The sequence below is a fragment of the Cydia splendana genome, chromosome 10, assembly GCF_910591565.1.
Source record: "Cydia splendana chromosome 10, ilCydSple1.2, whole genome shotgun sequence".
NCBI lineage: Eukaryota > Metazoa > Arthropoda > Insecta > Lepidoptera > Tortricidae > Cydia > Cydia splendana.
The window spans coordinates 22,100,303-22,120,196 of NC_085969.1; the positions used below are offsets into that span (position 1 = coordinate 22,100,303).

Genomic DNA, 19,894 nt, shown 5'->3' on the forward strand with positions numbered 1-19,894 from the left:
AAAGTTCCTGAGTCTTTTCCTTCTTGAAGCTCGCCGTCTTACAGTATGGTCGCTGGAAGGAGTACTTTGATGAAAGATCGCAAGAGAAAGGAATTTGGTACAAGACCATTCAATGTGAGCCTCCTCGGATACCCTGGTGGGAAGTGGCTGACCTTAAACCGGGCGAATATTGTACGTGCTCACATGCTTCGGTCCGGTCACATTCCATTAAATTAGTTTGCTCGCTAAAGAGTCGCCCAACTGCGATATCTGCGACTCCGTCGAGGATGTACAGCACTTCCTAATGGAATGTGTTCGGACTCGAGACAAGAGGGCACAACTATTTGAAGCTAGCTAGGGGCTATACAGTAACTGATGTTGGGGTTTTTCAATCGATATTGGCGGAACCCCTGTCTGAAACTGCAAAATTCGTGTACAGTTTTTTTTGACATCTAGTAACACTTATTGAAACTCATGTAGTCCGAGCAGTGAGTCGTGTCACAAAAAAAACGCGGGAATTTCGATAAAAACCGCACCTGGCAATAAAATTACTATGAAATTAAATAACAGCTTGAAACTGACAACTTATTTGATAGGAAAAAAAGTTGCCATATAAAGAATTTAAACATTAGCTTGTGACACGACTCGCTGGTCAGACTCTAATGTCACACCCCGGACACTGGCGATCAACAAACGCGTTCCTACGCACACAGTCTAAGCTCGTGTAGGTGAACGCGTACCATGCTTGTGTGAGTGAGATAAGACGTGCTAGGGTTCCCGCCATTTTGTTGACAAGTTCGATGACCTCAATGACCCAAAATTCATTGCGCGAATTAGGAAGAAATAAGAATCATATTATGCTGTAAGGTGGGTATCTAAGCTCGATTTATACAATAGTTTCCTATTTTGAATCAGTATAAACGAAGTAACAAAATTTTTGTAAGGAAATTCAGGCCACCAAAATATTACGTAAGTTGAAAACATGATTTTTTGTTCATATACGTAGATATTGTGTTGTTTTCAGTGTGATCTGATAGGTTTAGGTCTAAAACAGATAGGGTAAAAGAAATACTAAACATAAGTACCTACTGTAAGTTGGTATTCTACTAAAACATAAAACACTTTAAAAATAACTGGTTATGTACTTGCCTTGATTCATACAATGGGAATCTGTGGAACTTTCTTTAACTTTGTCGTTTATAGAGCTTAAACAACCATACACAGCACAACACACGCCCATCACAAAAGGATTTGTAAATAATTGTTTAATATTTTACGTGGCCTCCGCTCTGCGCACCGCGTCGTCGCGTCCTTGCCAGCCGGTAACTGAGAGGTAACCGAGAGCGGGTGGGCAGCACTTTCAACGGGAGGCAGGGAGTGTCCATACTGTACGTTAGTACTATTTATTATACTGTGCTAATGTAGAGGCCCAACGGAGCCGACATGTATCATTGATAAAGGCTCCTTTTAAATATGTAGATAAAATAAAAAATCATTAAGTATAACACGTTTATTTTTTAATAGGTATTGAATATAGAAAATCCGTTCTTAATAAGTTGTCTGAATGGCAAGGAATAGCTGCCGAAACGCCTGTCAAGAAGAGGCGTTTTTTGTTACTGCAAGCATGTTTTAAGTTTCCATAGGCAACATTCGATATTGTTTTTATAAATATACGATACACAAATAATCGTAAATAACGATACTTAGATAATAATAGTAGCTACAATGTTTTATATTTACAATTGTTTATGTCTTAGGGGCTGTCCATAAATTACGTCATCGATTTTTGACCCCCCCCCCCCCCCCGCCCTAAAATAATCCAAAAATCATGCTTCGAATGACCCCGTTTCCTCCCACGTCATGCTACCATCATTCGATGTCCAGACCCCCCCCCCCCCTAATTTGAAATGACGTAATTTATGAATATTAGCCCCTTATAAAACATGCAATTGAAAAAAAAACTTTCATTGGAGTGGGTTCAACAATTTCTAATAACAAAATCCATTGTAGTCGAATAAAAGCTAAAAAAAAAACACCTCTTCATAATGTCAAAAATTTTCACTGCGAAAGATCGAACTTACAACGACTTTGTTTTCCAATCTTAAGTTTTCAAAAAGTTGCTTATAAAATGAGTGAATCAGAGTTTGAAATTGATTTAACACCGCCAGACATTTGTGAGAAGGCTGCAATTGCAAATGAGAGTGCTTTGCCAGAAAAATCTAAAAATGCTGCTGTTTACGAACTGTTTTTCTTATTTTTTCGCAACTGTATTAAAAAAACGTCGATGCACTTGCGGAAGCTTCAGCCTTCACTAGTTCCGAGTGTTGTGGCAAGATATCTTGGGACTCGTGAAGTAATGGCTGTTCCGAGTGTTGTGGCAAGATATCTTGGGACTCGTGAAGTAATGGCTTACTTTCCGCACTAGCATCGGAATGTTTTGTTTCTAACGGTCGAGGCATAGTGCGTAGTATCTCGTTTACCGTCACTACCGCTGCTCCACGTTCGGAAATGACCACGGCGCCCTCAGGGAAGAATCGGCTCGAGAAAGTCACCTCGCCCTCTCCGCAGAACAGCTCAATAGAGCTCGCGTCCACAAATATTCTCCATTTCAGCTGCCCTCGAGGTCTCCAATCCGTGCGACGAATACTGTCGGGGCCTCCGCGGTCCAACGTCAACTTGCCGTTCGCTGCATCGTAAGATATCGTCACTTTGACATTTTCCGATTCAATGCACAGTTGAAAGTTTCGATAACCGTCGGCAAGAACATTAACTTCTCCGGCTTTGTCACTCAGAACATAATATCCGTTTATCGTCGAAACTTGTCTTCCCCTGATGCTAGAAACTTCTGCTATGGGTATCTGTACAAGCTTGCCGTTTAATAGTCTGAGCTCTCTTGGTATGGTCATAGTACCAGTGAAACCATCTTTGCCTTCAGGGTAGTTTCGATCCCACATATCGAACCAACCTACCACGATACGGCGCCCAAAATTATCTAAAGTGGTCTGAGTAGCGTAAAAGTCATGTCCGTTGTCGAGTTCCACAAACTCCGACGTCGGAGTAAACTTAAGAGTCGAATAGTCAAAGTCGCCAATTAGGTAACCCGTTTGGAATAAGTTTTGGTATCTGTCCCCCGAAGCCTCAACACCTTGAGGCGAAAACAGAAGCACGTATTTGCCATCAAGTTCAAAGAGGTCGGGGCATTCCCACATGAATCCGAATGTGCCGTTCGCTTGCGCCAGAACAGAAACGTAGTTCCATGAAAACTTATCGTTTGAAGAGTAAAGAAGGATGCTGCCAGTGTTTTTACGAGTCTGATGATCATTCAGAGAGCTGCCCAATACCATGTAATATGTACCTTCGTGTTCCCAAACTTTAGGGTCTCGTACATCCGGCGTGTCTATATAACCAGTGATGATGGGGTTGTTCGCATATTTAGTAAAGGTGACGCCGTCCGTACTCCAGGCTAGGGCTTGACGATTCTGGTGATCGGGTGACTTTCCTGCGTATTTTTTATTTCCAGTGTAGAACACGTACATGGTGTTATCTTCGACTAGAGCGCTTCCAGAGAACACGCCGCATGAGTCGTACGGCTTATCATTGCGCATGGCGATCGGTTGATGTTCCCAATGGAAGAAGTCTTTGCTTTTCGCATGTCCCCACTGCGCGGTGCCGCATTCGACGCCGCTGTCCGGATTGTGCTGATAGAACAGATGGATCTCGTTGTTGAAGACGCAGAATCCGTTGGGATCGTTCATCCAGCCAAACGGCGGTGCCAAGTGATAACGGGGATAGTACCTATCTTGCACCTGCCCATTAGTATATGACACAAATAGGAGTAGAATTACCTTTAGTAAGTCCACCATCTTGGCTCTCGTTTGAAACTTCCGTGTGACCGAATTTTATCGCGCTACAACTTTTATACCCGATTGATCGCGACGCGACCTGCGAGTTTACACAGTTGTTCTACTAATGTCGCTACACGTGTATAACTAGGTACCTATTTAAAAAAAAATATACATTTACCTTTTTCATTGCATGCTATATTTTATCTTTTTCGTCAATTTAAAAAATACTGCGTTGATTTTTAGGGTTTTGTACCTCAATTAATCACTCGTGTCGTATCAGGGCTATCAGGCTGTCAAGGAGAAGGCAGAGGACCGACATGCATGGAAAACGCTCCACCGACAAGAGTCTAACTCTTAAATAAATGATGATGATGACCTCAATTAAAGCAAAAAAACCGGGCAAGTGCGAGTCGGACTCGCGCACGAAGAGTTCCGTACCATAATGGCAAAAAAACGGCAAAAAAAAACGGTCACCCATCCAAGTACTGACCCCGCCCGACGTTACTTAACTTCGGTCAAAAATCACGTTTGTTGTATGGGAGCCCCACTTAAATCTTTATTTTATTCTGTTTTTAGTATTTGTTGTTATAGCGGCAACAGAAATACATCATCTGTGAAAATTTCAACTGTCTAGCTATCACGGTTCGTGAGATACAACCTGGTGACAGACAGACGGACGGACGGACGGACAGCGGAGTCTTAGTAATAGGGTCCCGTTTTACCCTTTGGGTACGGAACCCTAAAAACGGAACCCTTATAGTATCACTCGTGCGTCTGTCTGACTGTCTGTCTGTCTGTCACTGCCTATTTTCTCCGAAACTAGGTACTGGACCAATAAAGTTGAAATTTGGTACACAATACACATACGAGTATGTATGTGACCCAAAAACGGACAATATGTAACGTAATGAAATAAATTTTAATGATTGGGGACACTTTTGGGGGGGTAAATGAGAAAATTAAAAAATAAAATTTTCCAAAATATATCGTGTTACATATCAAATGAAAGAGTTCATTATGAGCATCTCAAATATATATTTTTTTTTTATAATTTTAGGATACACGGTTTAGAAGTTATTCAAAATAATAAGCAAAAAAAATGACCATTGCCTCACTTTATCTCCGAAACTACTGGGTCTAAAATTTTGAAGAAAATACACAAAATAGTTCTTTACCTATAGATAACAGGAAAACCTATTAGAAATGTGCAGTCAAGCGTGAGTGTGACTTAATTACTTAGTTTTTGATCCGACCCCTATTATTTCACTCACATTTATAACTAAAAAAAAATAGTTAAAAATTGTGTAATGTACGGAACCCTTGGAACGCGAGTCCGACTCGCACTTGGCCGGTTTTATTTTTTGTAAAGGAAAAACAATAAAATATTATAAAATGTATATAGGTACTTACTCTAGACATTTCTCCTCAAATACCTAAGTACTTATATTAAAATTACATTTAAAGAAACGTTAACTGAGTTTTGTTTTAATGCCGTTTGGCCATAACTATTAGCAACTATTAGGAAGGTTTGTATTTGTTAGGAACAACCATTACATCAATATTTGTCGAATATCAAGGAGAAAAACACAGTGTATAACTTTTTTACAAAAAAAGAAACCGACTTCAAAAAGAATAAGATAAAATATGATCCTTTTTAAGTACATATATTTATTTATTTATTTATTATTACAATATATTTACACAGCATTACAGTTCGCACCAAAGCGCTGGCAAATTTATACATGCAAATAGCAAAAATAGTACATAATGATTGAATTATAATTTAGTCATGCATGTGTAATATGTATGTGTTACCAACTGATATGATATGATATGACTGTTTAAAGACGGTGCCAAGCCTAATTTTGAAGCGTACCATGACTGTTGTGATGAGATCATATTTAAGGATGTAAATAAGTATTGTGTGGAATTTTTCTGAAATCAAGTTTGGAGCGTAGTATTAGTTAACAGCAAGATAATTTTTTCCCAATGTCGGCCGCCTCCTTCATAGTGTCAGGTAGCTTGGAGCCGAGTGTCTCCGGTGTGACGAAGGCCAGAGCCCCGGACACAGAGCGAAGCCACAGAACAGAGCGAACGGCAGCTCGGCCCAGCCGCTCGACGCACCCTGTATATTAAAAATGTTACCTTAAGAGCCAACGGGAGTGGTCATTTCTCCATACAAACGTACTCCTCGTTTTCCTCCGTGGTTTTTGAAGCTAGAGCAATGATTTTTTCAACACAGATTAATATTGTCAATATCTGTGTCGGACCGACTTTTTTTGATATTTTTGTTTTTTAAGGCGCTAGAGCCCTTCAAAAATGGCCAAAATGGCCTAATTGACTATGCCGCAATGAGAGGCGTGGCATTCAAAACTGATATCAATTAGCCAAAAAAGCAAAACGGTCCGACACAGATAATTTCATAATCATTTAGATTTCCAAATTTGGTTACGATTGGGTAAGTTTTGGAGGAGGAAACAGAGGAGTACGAAACCTCGATTTTTGAGATTTTTACGCAGGTTTTTTCGCCTTGTCCTTATCGCACTACTTTTAGGTGCCGCTTCCGTTAGCGAGACGGGTATATTTAGTTTACCTAAAATATTTAAAACTCAGCTCCTGTTTCGCCTTAATAACGACGAACGAAGTGGTTTCGATACAGGGCCATAGGGTCAATTTCACCAAACGAGCATTTTTGTCTAATTTTACGGGGCGAATTCGGGCATAAATTATAAATTAGTCGGCAAATATTTTTGGTTGGTTGGTATCATGGAAGAAAAGGCGAACAGACTGTGGCGATGCTTGGTGTAGTTGCCGGTCAGGTATACTAGAGACAGCCCGTCGCGTCGCGTCGTATCCTGGACAGAATGAAGTTTGTCCTCACCATAGCAGGGGTGCGAAACTCCTGACTTCGGCCAAACTCGGCTCCGCTCGGCTCAGCATTGCTCCGAGCAATTATTAGGGTTGGCACCACTTGACTTCCTTTTGCGTGCACGACCACAGATAAGATAATCACTTGAATTTTGACAACCCTAAATAGCCGAAAGGGATAGTGCCATATATTAGAAAGGGGTAGCATGATTCGACCCTGAACCGCTGTCAAACTTCGGTTTTGTAGGAAGTTTCCTTTCTGTACGGTAGTACTATTATTTATTCTGTGACCATAGCAGGCGTAAGCGGCGACAGAATGGATACCAGCCTGCCAACCATGGATGAAAAGGCGAACAGACTGTGGCGATGCTTGGTCGGGTACAGCTCTGAAGTATACACGTATAGCGTCGTCATCACTGTTGCGTTGCAGTAGTTGCCGATCAGGTATACTGCCAGCGAGAACCCGGCATATCCTGGAATTAAATTGTAAAGAATTAAGGTGATATTCGGATGACGACTGCAGCAGGATTAATTTACTGTTGCAGCTTGGACGCGGGTGACAATAGGTATCCTTGATAAAATGAGTGACTGATTGAACGTTCTAATCTGGGCAACGAGATGGCAAAGATTTAGACCATAGGGCTATTATTAATTGAGCATCACATCCTATATATCTTCAGTTTGCCTAATGGACATGTTTGATGCAGCGTCACTGGACTAGGTAGTTAACTAAGAGGGTCGGAAAAGTCAAAATAATGTACACAGTCTCTTACTTCGTAGACTATAATGTTATGCTATACATACTCTGTTTGGAGATGTTGCTGTCTCACAAATCTTAATGAGTATATAGACCTTCTAATTTTCTGTTATAGTCAACATATCAGAGGTAATACCTAAATCAAAACGACCTAGAAAAATACTATGACGATCCTGACATGCATCGTGTTTACGGGTACACTACATAATTCCGAAATATTTTATGCCGAATTTTAAAATATCGAATTTTATTATTCCGATTTTTAATATAAATGCTCGACCCATCATAATTCCGATTGTCGTAATTACCGAACGATGAAAATCACGAAGTTTTATATTTCCGAATAGAAAAACCGACGATTTTTTAAATTCCGAACCACATAATTCCGAATATAACAATTCCGATAGGGAGAAACACCGAATTTAACATTTACGATTTTTGATATCACGAATTCCGAATTGTCATAATTCCGAAATTTTGAATTCCGATTTGACGTGATTCCTATTTTTTAAATTCCGAATAACGATATTCCGAATTTGTTGTTAATAAATAAAGGTACCTACGTTTCTACGGGGGGTAGCAGTTCTAACGTAACCTAAACCTACTTTTTTTAAAACAGTTATTTACTGTAGGGGTCGCAGTTCTAACCTAACCTATACTTACCTACTTTTCTGTAAGCAGTAAGTTTCTAGGGGAGGGAGGGTCGCAGTTATAACCTAACCTACACTTACTTTTCTAGTAGCAGTTAGTTTCTGTAAAGGTCGCAGTTCTAAGCTAACCTAACCCACTTTTCTAGTAGCAGTTGGTTTCTGTGAAGGTCGCAGTTCTAACCTAACCCACTTTTCTAGTAGCAGTTGGTTTCTGTGAAGGTCACAGTTCTAACCTAACCCACTTTTCTAGTAGCAGTTGGTTTCTGTGAAGGTCGCAGTTCTAACCTAACCTAACCTACTTTTCTAGTGGCAGTCGGCTTCTGGGAAGGTCACAGTTCTAACCTAACCTAACCCACTTTTCTAGTAGCAGTTGGTTTCTGTAAAGGTCGCAGTTCTAACCTAACCTAACCCACTTTTCTGGTAGCAGTTGGTTTCTGTGAAGGTCGCAGTTCTAACCTAACCTAACCCATTTTTCTAGTAGGAGTTGGTTTCTGTGAAGGTCGCAGTTCTAACCTAACTTAACCCACTTTTCTAGTAGCAATTGGTTTCCGTAAAGGTCGCAGTTCTAACTTAAGCCATTTTTCTAGTAGCAGTTGGCTTCTGTGAAGGTCGCAGTTCTAACCTAACCTAACCCACTTTTCTAGTAGCAGTTGGTTTCTGTAAAGGTCGCAGTTCTAACCTAACCTAATCCACTTTTCTAGTAGCAGTTGGTTTCTGTGAAGGTCGCAGTTCTAACCTCACCTAACCCACTTTTCTAGTAGAAGTTGGTTTCTGTAAAGATCGCAGTTCTAACCTAACCCACTTTTCTAGTAGCAGTTGGTTTCTGTGAAGGTCGCAGTTCTAACCTAACCTAACCCACTTCGCTAGTAACAGTTGGTTTCTGTATAGGTCGCACTTCTAACCTAACCTACTTTTCTAGTAGCAGTTGGCTTCTGTGAAGGTCGCAGTTCTAACCTAACCCATTTTTCTAGTAGGAGTTGGTTTCTGTGAAGGTCGCAGTTCTAACCTAACTTAACCCACTTTTCCAGTAGCAGTTGGTTTCCGTAAAGGTCGCAGTTCTAACCTAAGCCACTTTTCTAGTAGCAGTTGGCTTCTGTGAAGGTTGCAGTTCTATCCTAACCCACTTTTCTAGTAGCAGTTGGTTTCTGTAAAGGTAATAGCAGTTATAGCATGTCGAAATTATTTAAATGCATTTTTTTTTGCAGATCAATTTTAAAAACGGCTGACCATTTAATTACTTCCCTTTTGAAGATCAGGAATTTCATTATTCCGAGTTTACAAATCGAATTTCTGAATTCCGAATTATTTTATTTCCGATCGGTCAATAATTTTTCGGAATAGACAAATTCGGAAAAAAAGATTTCGGATTATTTAAAAATCGGAACGTTAAGCTTTCGTTCATATGACAATCGGATTTTAAGTATTCGGAAATAGCGCAGTCGTGATTTTCTTCTTTCGTGGTTTTCAAAGTCGTGATTTCGATATTTCGGACGTATAAAAAATCGTGATTATGAAAATCGAGGTTAAGAAAGTCGGAAAAACATATTTCGGAATATTTGGGTGTTCCCCGTGTTTACACGTACGGAAGCAGGCATGATGGACTGGTCGGTGCAGCTTACATAATTGACTATCCTGATGGTAGAAACTTTATGAAAAAGCTAAAACTACATAGTAGCTGCACCGTTTTCCAGGCAGAGTGCCTTGCGTTGGAACAGGCATGCCGTAAATCTGCCGTGCTAACAACATATGCAGTAATCGCAGTTGAAATGTCATTCAATTGTTTACCTTGTTCTCTTTGAATAAGTTCTTTATTTAAACGATGACTTTCGTGCAAGTACTGCACATAGAATAAGCAGGGCAGAAATGCTTCTCCGAGAAATTGAGGAAGGTCACCATTTTCTCAGACTCCAAAGCGGTACTTATGGAACTCTCCAACCGGAGCAGTACCAACAGACATATAAACAGTATTCACAAAATCATCCACAACATTAAGGAGTCTGGGGAAATGGTGATCAACTTCTGCTGGATCAAGGCCCACGTCGGCCTGGATGTTGCCATCCAGGCCGACCGAGAGGGCAGATCTCGCGGCCAAGCATGCGGCCACACTGCGGAAACCACCTGATTTTGACTATTTCCCCGTGTCGTATCATAAATTACAAATGAGATCCAACACATATGCCACACATAATAAATCATATACCTACAGATAGCACAACAGGGAAACATGTAAAACAATGGCTACCTACTTTAGATGACGTCAAACTTCTCCGTAAGCATACCAATATCACATTTCAGTTAACTCAGATACTTACAGGCCATGGTTACACGAAATATTATTTAAAGCGCTTTCATATAATTAATAACGCCACCTGCCCATGCGATAACGACACCATATAAACCATTGAACATCTAATTAAATATTGTCCCAGATAATATGCATATGCCAGATGTGACCACGAAACTATCTGTGGAAAATACCAGGACATAGAACCGTACACTATAAAACACATTATCGGGAAAGAAGACCCACTCAATTCCTTTATCAAATATACAAAATATATAATTGACACCTTAAAAACCTTTAAATAAGACCTAATAAAATTGCTTACCTGACTTACACCATGAAACCACCAATCCCGGCGAAGACCTGGAAACTTAGGACAAGGCCACCCGTATTCGCTACGGGGACCTGCCCCAACAAATCTGTAATATGCGCCTACTAGACACATCACATATAGCAACCGGCCGCCCGAATTTCTAGCGAGGACCGATTGACTCACACAAATGTTACAACATAGAAAAAAAAAACCCTTCAGAACCCTCTATTCTACTGATTAAAGGAATGAACCTTTATATTTCCTTGTACACTTCAGGTTAACGTTTTCTACGGAGCCTTTTGAAGGAGTTTCTGATAGAAGTGTACATGTAATTATAGAATATTGTCTTAAAATTCTTAGAAAAAATGTAGTACAATGTACAATTAATTCTACTTTAGTATCCGAAAAAATCGCATTAACAAATGTTCAGAATTTACCTATAGATAGAGTATGCAGCATATATAGCATAAATTTCATTAGACAACCCTGAAATCAAAATAATAAGTCAAGTATTAAGATAAATGTTATTTTTAAACCTGATTTAAATTAATAAACCGGAGTTTTTACAAAGTCTTGGCTTTAAAATGCCATACCTTTTGCTGTTTGTTTTCACTCAGCTAAAGGATTATAGATCATCAATTTTTATGAAATAGTTTATAAGTTTATAGTCTTTAAGTTAGTGCCTCAAACAAATCGTTAATTCAAGTTATTTCTGCTTGAGTGGTGTGAGCATTAAAAATTGCACGCCACACATATGCGTAAGAAAAAATACCTACCACATGAGTAGATACTTTTTCTCGGTTTCGTCACTCCACACTTCAAAATAGCGAGTCGTCAATCATCACATTCATAACGAAAATAGAAAAATAAACATGATTTACTACATTTTATTTACATATATATTACATTACATATACAATACTATTTATCTTAAAATTAGGTCGATGGAAAATATCTAAAAATACACGTGAGGTTGTGTGGGGGAGGGGGGGTAGCCAAAAACCTCACCAAATATCACCGAGGGGATGGAGGGGGTCAAATAGTAGCCGAAAACACCTCGCGTGATTTGTGCACAACCCCTTATCCTGTACAATTCGGAAAATATTTTTAGTTTTGCTATATCTGTTAGCCGCATTCAGGGCTGTATAGTTATCAAATATTTTATGTATGATTTTTGTTTATTTATAATTCTTACCTACTGATTAAATATACCATTAACACAGCGATTTCTGCTGCTAACTGAGACTACTGAAAGTGAGTGAGTGCTGTATGTGAGGGTATTTACTGTTCGGAAAAAGTAGGTAAAAATAAACGGCACTCTTTTTCCTAAAATTTTGTCCTTCTTAAAAAAAAACAACGGGTTGCACTCCGGGAGTGCCGGCAGAAGTGAAAACTCGATGACATTGTAACAGTTTTTCTATCAGGTGACGTGTCCATCTTACGAAGCGTCTTACGTCTTACGCTATCGCGAGTTTAACATTTTTCCCCATCACAAAAAGTGCACAGCGCCGCTAAAGAAGTTTTCACTTCAAAAACCCATATCCATCAAGTTACCTACTTAAAACATACTCTACCAAAGCAGTGATGATGAATGTCAAGTACAAGTACCTTCTGGCATGAAGATGTACGCGATCTGGCACGCAGCGCACAGCCAGAACCCGCCCACTAGCACCGGCTTCCTCCCAACCCTGTTCAGCAGCAGCACCGCCGTCCAGTACCCAGGGATCTCCATCGCCGCCACCGCCACGTAGTTCAGATACATGTTCCCCGACATTATAACAGCATTCACCGCCAAGCCGTAGTAGATGAACGTAGTAGTGATCCACCAAACAGGTGACACTATACAGCGCAGCAGAATCGGCTTATGTCTGAACACTTGAACGACCAACCACGGCTCGGCAGCCTTCTGTGCTGCGGCTAACATACTGTTGTTCCTTTCCTCCTCAACAGATTTCCTTAATTCCATCCTTGTCTGCTCTGACAACGTCTTCCCATTAACACGAACGGCTTTCTCAAGGACCGCTTCGGATTCTTCGAATCGTCCTTTGCTCATGTACCAGCGGATGGATTCAGGCATGAGCCAGAAGTAGACTATAGCTAACAGCATAGGACCGTAGATGGCTCGGTGGAACCAGCGCCAATGCGGAACGCCCCAGGCTATGAGTCCAGCGCATATTTTGCCGATTGCGAAGAACATGTCTAGAGAGGCGCCGCATGCCACGCGGTATTTTGGCCCCATTAATTCCAAAACTGCAAAAAATGATTCTAAATTAACGGAGGCATGTTATTCTTTCTGTTAGTAATTCTGGCGACTGCATTACTGCAGGAAACATTAAATTCAATAGAAACGTCTTCATAAAATTACCTTTTTGACGTTTCCTGCAGCAGTCGGTTGCATTAGGTACTGCAGCAGTATTGCAACGCGATATTACTGCCGACAGCATGGCCGTCTCAGATGTTAAAATCGAGGTTGCTGCCCGGATTTGTGACATATGCGTTGGCAATGCAGTAGGTGGAAATGTCGCGTCGCATTACTGCGGCAGTAATGCTGGTATACCTAGTCTGAATCCAAACGGTACCTTAAAAGTTCACGGACTAATAGACTCCTATCTACGAGTATGATAAGTTTGGCAGTGACAATGTGTGGGAGCACCATACATACGATACACCGAAATCTCACGTAGCACTTGGCGTGAAAACTTATCGTGACGTGATGGAACAGTTTTGGTGATTAACGAATTTTAATTATAGATAAGTATATCAAATTCTTAGTTAATAAAGTCTAGCTACAAAAGCTTATTATCTACCTATAATATAAGCGCAAGAAAAGGCTCCAAAGCCGAAGTTAGCCTGCAAGAAGTGCAGGATGGTGAAGCCGACGTAGGTGTTGGTCCAGGAGCGGACCAGGCCGAAGCAGCCGCGGATGAAGGCGGCGGCGGCCAGCGCGGGGCTCCGGCCCCAGCGGTCCGATACGAAACCTATAATTTTCAAGTTACTATTATTAGTATTATTACACTAAGTATTACAGCACACAGACAGTTAAAGCATCAACGAATAAAACAAGAATACTGACGGTGTCTACCTATTGGCTTATGTTCTCATTACGTTGTAGACTTGTACGTATAGAGGTTAGACCAGTGCCCTGTTTATCAAAAGCTTGTAACTTGTAATACAAGTGGAAATCCATTTCTAACAAAAGCTGTCAAAAAGGGACTTCCACTTGTATTACAAGTTACAAGCTTTTGATAAACAGGGCACTGTTCTGTTATTTTTTTCCTTTCGATCAGAATTAAACATGCCAACGAAATTCTTCCAGGTCTTCCTTGATGACGTTTCTTTCCACTTCCAACCAAGTATAACGATCATATATATATTTTTTAATTTTTGCTCATTATAGATCATTAATTATATCCAACTTATCTAGACACGCCGCAGCGTGTCAAGCCTAGTTCAAAAGAAGAGAACTGGCGACGCCTTCGGAGCAGGGTTGCCAACTCCAAATTTTTTTTACCCCTAGAGCTCAACTTAAAAACCCCTAAAACTGTACTACTATTTTGGAAAAACCACTAAATAAAAAAATAAAAGAAATTATACGTTTAATTAATTATTTATTTATACATTTTCCAGAATTTAGTACATTATTATGATTTTCAACCGGTTCCACATTTTTTGATCATACATATGAACGTTAAATAGTTTTTTCATTTCTCATGCTCTGAAAGAGGATCATTATTGTTATAAAAGGTGTGCAGAAAATGACACATTTTTGCACTAGAGCAGTTTAGTTTCCAATCCAAGTAAGATTTTATATTTTTTTTTTACGATAAGCAATTGAAATTTGGGTATAAAATTTGGGATTTGTTATACAATTTCCATTCTGATATTTGACTCCCCATTCCATAAATAACGATACTTTTGCCTAAATAATTAATTGAAAGTACCCTCAAAAAATACTATAAAAATGTATATGTAGTCATGTTTTAAAAAAAACACATGTATTTTACTTTCCTCGTATTCGAAATGAAAAGTAGAGTGTTTAACTCGGGTGAAAGGCATCATTTCATCCTCGGCCAAACTACCTCGGCAGAAATGAGTGCTTTCATTCCTTGGTTAACACTCTACTATTAACTATAACATTTTATTTGTTGGAGTAAATATCACGCAAGATTACACCATATATATACACGACACTTTTGGAGGAGCCCAACACCTAGATCAAACTTATAGCCGTAATAGACTACCGCACGTATAGAAGTACCCTGCCTCTCCCTGCTCCGCCGTAATTGCTTGCTTTTAATTATTACTTATACATATGCTTATACAATAAAGATTATGATTATGATACATACGGAGTTTCCATTCGTCTTCCATATGAAATGACATGTGCAAACGAGACTGCTCTACGAATGTGTATAGCGACGTCCCACGTCCCGTTCACACAGGTCATTTCGTAAGGAAACCGGGTAAAAATTCCGTATGTATGTGGCCGACCTAACACCTCCCGACCCGACAAGGGGGCCCGACCAAAAGTATGGTCTAAAGCGACGAAAGATCATACAACCACGTTACAAATCACTGTGTAGCGTAAATCCGAACATTCAGTCGTGTATTTCCTTCTCAGTCGAACTTGCGAGTTCAAACAACACAGAGTGGTATACTCTATGCCCTATGGTATCGATAACGTTTCATTCCCAGTATAGTATGTAGCTTTTCACATCGCGAACACTTTTTCCATATCACAAACATGGTATAGAAAAATCCCTAAAAAAACCACTAAAAATATTTAGCCCCTAAAAAAACCCCTAGCTGGTTTATTTCCCCCTAGATTTAGTGGTAAAACCACTAAGTTGGCATCCCTGCTTCGGAGTGGTCATTAACAGGCGTTCCCCTCTGTCGAAAATAGGCGGCCAATGGTCAACGACATGTCAACCACATGTATGGACTGACGTTTATCTGACATGGCTATGTTTACGTTACGTATACATTTGATGAGCCCCTCCCCCGCAAAAAACGGCAGACTATTTTGTACCGAAAATTATAGACATGGCGTCTCCGTTGGTTATATCCTCTAAGGGCGACGCAGCGGCCGTGTGTTATATTACACGAACCATTTGGAGCCACTTTTGACCCCTACTTAACTCAAAGCTATTAAACATAATAAACTTATGAAATTTGGTTCATTTATTAAAACCCTTACGGCTAACTAGAAATTTGATATCCAAGATATAAATGAGCGCCAAGTTCAATATTAAGATAGGTAGGTACATATGCGTCGTTGTTGGCTTCGCCGGAAAAAGAATTGAGATCTATATGGGTGCTAAGTTCTACTTCGCTCGGGATGTAATTAAAGTTCAGGATTTGTCTTGGCTAGTTTTTAACCGACTTCAATTTCATGGAAGGAGGAGGTTCTGTATTCGGTTGTGGCTATTTTTTTTTTTTTCTATGTACGTTCACCGATTACTCCGACATCCGTAGTCCGATTTGAGTAATTCTTTTTTTGTTTGAAAGGAGCTACCTCCGAGTTGGTCCCATTTTAATTTGGTTCTGTTCTGATGATGGGATCCATGAGGAATTGAGGGAACTCCTCAATTTTTAAAGGCACAAGCATGGTGTTTTGGGCGTTTTCTTAAGCAACTCGAGCATTTTCTCCCGAAAACCACCAATTTGATGAAGTAGACCTGATGATGATGATTATTTTGATGATAATGATGATGATTTCTTTAAATTTAAGTATGTTCAGCGATTACTCCGGCACCTGTGATCCGATTTGAGTAATTCTTTTTTTGTTAGGAAGAAGTTACCTCCAAGGTGTTTCCGTATTATTTTTGGTTCTGGTCTGATGATCGAATCCATGAGGAATTGAGGGAACTCCTCAATTTTTAAAGGCACGTGTTAAGTGATTTCGGGGTTTTCTAAAGTAACTCGAGCAATTGCTTCCGAAAACCACCAATTTGATGTACTGCAACTGTAGCCTTACCACGAGTTTGACATTGACACATTCGCTAACGTCTTATGCATCTAAATGTAACTTTTTATGCATCTCGCTCACACTAAGGTTAGTACGAGCGAGATGCATAGGAAGTAAGTTACAAACATGCTAGCGAATATATCAATGTCAAACTCGTGGTAAGCTGGTAAGGCTACTGATCGGGGATTAGGGTTAGGAGTCAAGGGGTCAGGGATTAAGGGGTCGGGGAATGGCGGTTGAAGAGTTGCTGGTTCAGGATCGAGGGGTTCCTGGATCAGGGGTTGATGTGCTGTGAGGTTGAGTGATCGGGGGGCAGAGGGATTGGGTCAGTGGCGGGGCGGGCGGATGGATTTAGTTGACAGGAATTATAATTTCCTAGACGGACTCGAGAAAATTTCTGGTTCAGGGTCGAGGGGTTCCTGGATCAGGGGTTGATGCGCTGTGAGGTTGAGTGATCGGGGCGTTGAGGGATTGGGTCAGTGGCGGGGCGGAGGATGGATTTAGTGTAGTAGTGACAGGAATTATAATTTCCCAGACGGACTCGAGAAAATTCCTTATTACATATTTATTAAAGAAATAGGTAGGTACACGAATTTAGTGTTAAACATGATCTTGTTTTTCATTCATGCGTCGCGCTCTTAACAATGCGTTAAAACTAAAAATGGAAAAATAAAAACTTTTTACAAAAAAAAGCAAACCGACTTCAAAAAGGATGAAATAAAATATTATCCTTTTTGAAGTCTATGCGTTACCAACTGATATGTTTGAAGTCGGTGCCAAGCCAAGTAGTAACAATACCAGTCAAAAATAATCAGCTTTATGGCTATAAATCCCATTAGAACTGTACTAATAACTATTACAAATGTGTAAGTAATTCTGTCTGCCTCTTTGTCGCCTTTTCATGGCTAAACAACTGAACTGCTTTAGCCGAAATTTGGCAAGAAGGTAAATTTCTTGAATTGTTTTATATTTTGAAATGTAGTCCTCTGGATAAGGGACGGGAAATTACTCAGTCCCAATCTCACACTTGCTTGCTATAGACTGTTGGAGCATTAGTAAGAAATGCTCTTTAAAAAATACGACGGAAAAAAAATGCATTGGATTTCCACTAATGTGCCGACAAACATGGTACAAACTGCGTCAAGAAGGTTTGATCGTGTGTTCTGAGGTGTGTTCTTAGATACAATCTACGTCAAAGATATGTTTACACTTTTGCACCTTACTCCTTTGTAATAAGGCGAAAAGTGTAAACATATTTTTAACGTCGACTGTACCTACAGAAAGTACGTTCATTGTCGTCGTGTAAGGCAATCCAACGTAGGTACATCCTTATCGAATCGCACCAAAATCATGGTATGCTTCAAAATTTGACTTGGCACCGACTTCAAACATATCAGTTGGTAACGCATAGACTTCAAAAAGGATAATATTTTATTTCATCCTTTTTGAAGTCGGTTTGCTTTTTTTTGTAAAAAGTTTTTATTATATATACAAACAAATTAAATTTAAGAAAAGTAATATCGAGACAAATATATTAATTGTAGCGTGTACGTAAAAACTAGCCAAGACAAATCCTGAACTTTAATTACATCCCAGGTGAATTAGAACTTGGCACCCATATAATAGATCTCAATTATTTTACCAGCGAAGCCAATAACAACGCATAGGTACCTATTCTTAATATTGAACTTGGCTCTTATTTCACATTTAAGTATATTTTTGATGGGATAATATTGAAAGAAACTCTGACCTGCTATGGGCATGGCGGTGAGCGTTCCAAAGATGTGTACGGAGCCAATCAAAGACCGCAGCCACTCCTGACACGCCAAACCAAACTGTAAATACAATGTTACATTATATTATATTGTCATAGATGGAAGTACTTTTCCAGCCCTATCGCAGGAATATCGAAGGGCAGCAATAGGCCCTCAGAGTAGAGCCTAAGAAGTAGCACACTGATTCAATAACATCATATTTATTTTTACTTTAAAGATACCTAGAGCGTCGATACGGTCTAACAAATCTGACCGATATCCAGAAATAGACTGTAGAGGTTTAATATAGAAGAGAAGGAAAAGTTACAGAACCTGAATTATAACTACTCACATCATAAACAACAGTGTTCGTATGCTCATAAACGTACTCCTCGCACGGCACCTCGCTGTCCCTGTCGAAGATATCAGCGGGGCAAGTGCGGAGCGCGGGGGTGGAAGCGTTGAAGCGAGAACATTGGTCGAAGGACCCATCGGTAAACGGTATCGCGTTGGCCAGCCAATCGGGAGAGAACTCGAGAGTCGAAGATATTTCGCATTCGGGGATCAGGCATCTAAACAAGCATTTAAACATTTAAGTCTTAAAGAGGAAATTGTAGTTGCGAGGTAGTCTCTCACAGGGAAAAATATTAATTTTATTTTTGGACTACCTACCCACTAAACCCAGTATATAACTGTTGACACTTGAAACAAATATTTTTCATGATCAATCAATGTTACCTTGTGTTAATCCTAGCAGTAGTGAAGACGAAATCACTGGCGGCGATTCCAGCCCAGGTCACGGCAATAGCTGATAGCAGAAGCACTCGAAACTGGTGCTTCCCGAACTGACCCAGCTCCTCGAACAGAATCGCGTCTATTGCCCTCCTTTTCAGTCCATCTTCTGGCCTTTTCTCCATCTTTACTCAGCACAAAAAATATTGGCAGTTGTTAAGAAAATATCCTTAAAAACGCTAAATCTATTTTGGTTTCGATTCCAAGTCTTTCAAGGCGTCTTTTATTAACAGTTTAGGTTCTCAAATATATAAATACATCTTAAATAGAAATATTATTAAAAATATGCAAGTCCGTGAGATTCGAGTTCAGCGCCTTGCTGTAAATAATTATCAAATTTAAGCACTCTAGATTTTTAATACATACGCTAGTTAGATAAAATGTGATAAGTAACTATAAGCTACCTACTTAATAGATTTAAATTCTCTCGAGCAGAACGGTGACTTTATATGTACTAAGATTAGGTCGTAATCTCAGATTCATTTTAATGCGAAGAAGCTAAGCCAAGTTTTCTATAATGAATAAAAAACATTCATAAATATCAATTCTTTAGTACTTACCGTAAAATGGGGCGAGTATATAGGGATTTCGGGGGCAGTTGTATATAGGGAATGGGGTGAGGAGGGATGGTAGGGGGGTGAGATGTTATTTTTAGATCAGAGTTATCACATTGTTACGTTACCT

At 39.8% G+C, this 19,894-nt stretch overlaps 1 protein-coding gene and 1 pseudogene across 1 annotated transcript; both read right to left on the bottom strand.

Moving 5' to 3' along the window:
- Positions 1-2,249: 2,249 nt before the first annotated feature.
- Positions 2,250-3,910, bottom strand: LOC134794536 (sucrose-6-phosphate hydrolase-like). Its single transcript, XM_063766347.1, has one exon. The coding sequence runs from the start codon at positions 3,840-3,842 to the stop codon at positions 2,250-2,252; it is 1,593 nt and encodes a 530-aa protein (XP_063622417.1). The 5' UTR covers positions 3,843-3,910.
- Positions 3,911-5,788: 1,878 nt separating this feature from the next.
- Positions 5,789-19,335, bottom strand: LOC134794537 (organic cation transporter protein-like; annotated as a pseudogene).
- Between the last annotated feature and the right edge of the window lie 559 nt (positions 19,336-19,894).